This window comes from Delphinapterus leucas, chromosome 15 (genome assembly GCF_059928025.1).
Source record: "Delphinapterus leucas isolate spDelLeu-1000000601 "Yukka" chromosome 15, BTC_Dleu_Yukka2, whole genome shotgun sequence".
NCBI classification, from domain to species: domain Eukaryota; kingdom Metazoa; phylum Chordata; class Mammalia; order Artiodactyla; family Monodontidae; genus Delphinapterus; species Delphinapterus leucas.
Window position 1 is genome coordinate 41,988,215 of NC_143143.1, and position 4,944 is coordinate 41,993,158.

Consider the following 4,944-nt stretch of genomic DNA (forward strand, 5'->3'; position numbering starts at 1 on the left):
CTTTTTAGTATTTTTACTCCGCTACCAGTTCTTTAAATCATGAGTCAACTGAGCTGTGTTGTCACATCATGCCAAGTAGTGTTAAAAAAAAAACCTATACAACTTAGTGAAAAATAAATGACCATTTGACTCTTACCAAAAAAAAAGTACTTAAGGTTCTTTTAAGTTATATTTAAATATCCTTTTGAAACACAGGAAATATAAATCATCATATTAAAGAGTAAATACATTATTTGTACAAGAAAACACCAACAAAATCGGTGTGTAACCCCTATTAAGTTCTAAATATGAGAAAATTATAAATATTTTAGTTACTTATTCTTTACATACTGATTACAATTCAGTAAATCACCTTATTCTCTTCTTGACATGCTTTCAAACAGGTTAATTAATTGATGTCTATCTTAGCAATTTTGCTTACTTGTTCTAATGTTTTATCACGGTATTCAAATTAAGATAAGCAAATACCTTAGAAAGAGTAAATAACATGTCTACAGAAAGACAGGGTGTCATTTATTTTATCCATTCATTGGGGAGACCAGTTTCCATATAAAAAGTAGCTTACAACCCTTCTTTCTTTTGATGAACTGCATATTAGGGGGAAAATCCTCTTTTAGGGTAATATACAAACACTCATTGCCAAATAATGATCAAAACATTTAAAAAACAGCATTAAATTTAAAAAGCTATCTCAATTCGTATAAGCAATATTTTGATTAAGTTTATTCCATTTCTGTAAATGGCAATAACTCCTCTGCAATAATGTTGCTATGTGCATGATCCACCTTGAGCTACAATTAAATTTACTTTCCATCAAACATTAATGAAATTGCACTTAAGGGGAGGGGGATTCGAAAATTAATCTCCCAAGGTAAGTTCCACTCCAAGAAGAATTCATTGCTAAAGCTGGGTTGGTTTTTAGAGCAACAAACACCAACGAAGTCTCCAACGTTTAAAACTCTGAGAGCTTTGGTTAGGAACGTGGTGGATATTGATTCGGCCGGCTTTTCACATAATATAGGAACCTCTGGAAGGAGGAAATGACCACCTCAAAGCCCCCTGGCGCGATGCTCGTGATTCGATCCTGGGGCTGTCGCGTCCCCACACCCAGTAGTAAGGTTCCGCGCCCGCCCGCCTCCACGACCCGTCCGTCCGTTTGCGAGCTCCGCGTCCGCCGTCGGTCCAAGCCGACCCTCAGGCGTCACGAGGGACCCCGCCCGGCCCACGCCGTCACCACGTCCTGCCATAGAGCAGGTTGGCGCCCAGCGCGCCGCCGCCGTAGTCCCCAGCCGCCGCGTCCAGGGCCGCCAGGCCTCCCCCCGGGCCGTGCAGCGCGGGCGGGCTGGCCGACAGCTCATCCAGCTCGGGCGCGGGCGTCGGCGCGGGCGGTTGCGGGCCGGCCTGGCCGGGCGTCGGCGTGGCCGCGCCGTTCTGGCAGGGCTTGCCGTCCTTGACCAGCACGGGCACGGCCACGCGGCGCGGGGACGGCGGCGGCGGGCCCAGGCCGACCTCCTGCTGCAGCTGCTGCGCCGCCTTGTCCTTGGCCTGCCGCTTCATCTTGTACCGGTGGTTCTGGAACCAGATCTTGACCTGCGTAGGCGTCAAGTGGATCATGCTGGCCAGGTGCTCGCGCTCGGGCGCCGATAAGTACTTCTGCTGCTTGAAGCGCCGCTCCAGCTCGTAGACCTGCGCCTGCGAGAACAGCACGCGGCGCTTCCTCCGCGGCGCCGCCGCCGCCGCCGCCGTATGCAGTGGCGCCAGCGACTTGGCGGCGTCCGCGATGCCCGGTAGCGACCCCATGCCGGCCACGTTCACTCCCGCTGACGGCCCCATGAACCTGGAGACTGGGGAGGGGCCCAAAGGGAATGCCAGTCAGCCGCCGCCCAACTCTTTTCACACCGCTGCGGCCGCGACGCCGGCGTGGCCCCGGCGGGTCCCAGGACGCCCCGCGCGCCCAGGGGCCCAGCACCCCCCGCGCGCGCAGGGTCCCAGGACGCCCCGCGCGACCCCGGCCGGGTCCCAGCGCCCCCCGCGCGCTCAGGGTCCCAGGACACCGCGCGCGCTCCGAGCCCGGTCCCAGCGCCCCCCGCGCCTCGGACTGTGGCGGGAAAAGCTCGCGCGGTCCGCTGCCCTCCGTCCCGCGTTCCCGGCCCCGCTCACTTGACGAGAAGCGCGGGTCCGGGTTGGCGCCGTACCAGCCGGTGGCCGCGGCGGCCGCGCCGCTCCGCATGCCGTCCGTGTAGGCGGGCAGTTCGCCCATGTTGCCCAGGCCGCCGTTGCAGTAGCCGCCCATGGCGCCGTGCGGGAACTGCGGGACGCCGGGCGGCATGTGGTAGGTGGCGGCCGCCGCCGCCGCCGCCGCCGCCGCCGCTGCTGCCGCCGCCGCCGCGTTGTGGCCCGCCATGGCGTGCGGGGGCTGCATGCCCGCCACGGCCGCCGCTTGCGAGGAGGGCCCGGTCGGCGGCGCGCGGTAGGCGGCGGCCGCGGCCCCCAGAGGCGCCCCCAGGCCGGGCGGCGCACCGTCCATGGCGCCGCCGAACTTCTTGTAGGTCTCCTCGATGGGGCTCAGGATGTCGGACACGGAGAAGGGCGTCGTGTGCTTGGGGCTCAACGACATGGCTCGGCGGACGGCCAGGTAGGGGGGCCCGGGGCGGGCGCGGGCGGGACGCGGCGGCCGTGGGTCGCCGCCACCTGGGCCGGGGCGGCAGCGCCTGTGACCAGGAGTCGGCGGCGCGGCGAGCCCCCAGAGCTGCGGGATCTGGGGTTTATTTTAGTCCCGCGCCAGGTTTACGACAGACTCGGGGGGCGGAGCAACATCGCACACGAGCAAACAATGGTCATTGACATCTTTTTCTCTCGGCCCCCCACCTCCCCATAGTGGAGACAAAAAAGGTAAAGGGGGCAGTTGGGTGTTTCTTGAAAAGATCACTCCCCTTTGCTTTCTCCATGCTTCCCGCCTCCATCCCGGCCGTTATCCCAACCCTGGAGCACCAGAAATAGAAACTCCGAAGCCGGCGTCGAGGCTTGAAGTGAAGGATTCCGCGCCTCTGCCGATCCAGACCCCAGTTTTCCTAAAACTACTGACTTCGTAGCAAAGTCCAGTGTAATTGGGGAGGGGGGATGTGGTGCTAAGTTGAGGGGGGGATGGTGCAGGGCTCGCCTATTCGTCTCTAGCTACCAGCCTCTCACTCGCTCCATCATCTAAAGTGTTAAAAAAAAAAAAAAGAGAAAGAAAGAGAAAAGGAAAGGCTCTTGGGTCCCACCATAAGAGCGCATAAAGAGTGAGGTACAATGACCGTTCTGTGCCTTTGTAGGGCTTCTAATTTATGCATCCTTAGATTCTCAAGCATCATTTTGTGGACAACCAAACGGGCACTTCCAAATTAGCTCAAAGTATCCAAATCCAAAGAAGAGAGAAAACACATAGAGATACAAATACACAGATGCTAACTTGTAAGTATTCTGTTTCTTCTCTGTGGGGATGGAGGTCGGGTAAGGGAAAGAGGGTACATTTTTATCTTTCGAATGTTTCCTGTTCAGCTTGCACCTGCAAAGTTCTTTACAGGTTTCTTCCCCCCCTCCACTTTTTTTTCCCCCGCATCCGCCCGAGTACAAATATCCAACTTAGGGATTACTGGCCTATCACTACAATGATCAAAAAGAAGAGAAAGAAAACACCGCGAAAATCCAAATATTTCTAACTATTCGAAATGGGTCTTTTTATTGTTTTATGAAAAATATAACCTGCTCAAGGATTATGAAATGGATGCACAGATCAGGTGAAAATGGTAGTCTCTCTTGAAAAATACTGTAGATAAACTGATTCTTAAAAAAACTTTGTCATCCTTTGATTTGCATATTTACCTGCATAGCAAAGAACTTAGACATTGTGAACTTTCCTCTGAATGCTGAACACCACAAAGAATAAGACAAAAGAAGTGTGAGAAGCATACTGACTAAATTTTTAAAACAGCCCTGCAGTTAAAAAAATGAAACAACCAGGGAAATGAAGATGCAGTTTTTAAGTTTTCCTGAAGACTGGGGCAGGAGAAAGAAAAACAAGGAGAGTGCTTTCTTAAGCAAGATTTTATTGTTTAGAAAGAGAAGAACAGGATGTATGAAAACAATTCCAGTTTAACCTGATAGAACGTAAAACCTAATAGTACACAGTCTTGAAGGGAAGAACAGTTACCATTTCCTTGTTTGGTTTCAGTGCTTTGGTTGAAATGTCTTCCATGGTTTTGCTCTTATTGTTTTAATCATTGTTTTGTTCATTTCAGTGAGTTTTGCAAAGAATCTGGGGGTGGGTGTTGGGGGGGAGGGACCAGTATTCACCTATGGGAAGAAAGTGTCAACCAGGCAAGTGCGTAGAGTATTAGTATTTTAAAATACTGAAAGACCCAAAAGACAAGGTATCATGATTGTTTCCAGATGTCAGTTGCTGACTTAGTAAGATTAGTATTGCTACAGTTTTTGCACCACACTACTTCTACAGGTCTTTCCTCAGCTTGAAACACTTGGGCTAGGTCTTCATCCTCACCTGCACTGGAATTGCCTACTTAATTTTTTTTAATTAGTGATTTAATACAAAGAAGTATTCATGTATCGTATGTATTTAAGTAGTTGCTAGAATCTTAAAAACTGCAGTTTGGTTTTTAAGTTCTGGTTTCATTCAAATTGTATTGTTTACTTGATTCTCTTAAAAATAGTAAGAAGTCTTTCCTTTCAAACTTTCCTCAGAGACAAGAGAGTAAGTAAAAGTAGTTTTTATAACATCTATGGATATAAAAGTCATTTGTGAACCGTTATATTTTAGTTTTCAAGTCGAAACATGTTTTAGAAGTGAAACCTATTATCACAGTCTTCATTCGTGTTGTCGAGTTACCCAAAGTGCAAAAGTGTTTACAGTTATAGTTTTTTTTAGACAGTTATTATTTATTCTGT

At 50.6% G+C, this 4,944-nt stretch overlaps 1 protein-coding gene across 1 annotated transcript; it reads right to left on the minus strand.

Annotated features, from left to right (window-relative positions):
• Nucleotides 1–274: 274 nt before the first annotated feature.
• On the minus strand, nucleotides 275–2,758 carry NKX2-4 (NK2 homeobox 4). The gene is made up of 2 exons (XM_022594279.3): nucleotides 2,161–2,758; nucleotides 275–1,844 (listed from the first exon to the last, which is right to left on the minus strand). Exons 1-2 carry the CDS (start codon nucleotides 2,615–2,617, stop codon nucleotides 1,231–1,233), a joined length of 1,071 nt encoding a protein of 356 aa, XP_022449987.3. The 5' UTR covers nucleotides 2,618–2,758; the 3' UTR covers nucleotides 275–1,230.
• Nucleotides 2,759–4,944: the final 2,186 nt, after the last annotated feature.

Coding starts and splice junctions, on each gene's coding strand:
- NKX2-4 (XM_022594279.3), bottom strand. CDS start 2,617: ATGTCGTTGAGCCCCAAGCACACGACGCCCTTCTCCGTGTCCGACATC. Junction 1,845..2,160: donor GGACCCGCGCTTCTCGTCAA/GTGAGCGGGGCC, acceptor GCCCCTCCCCAG/TCTCCAGGTTCATGGGGCCG.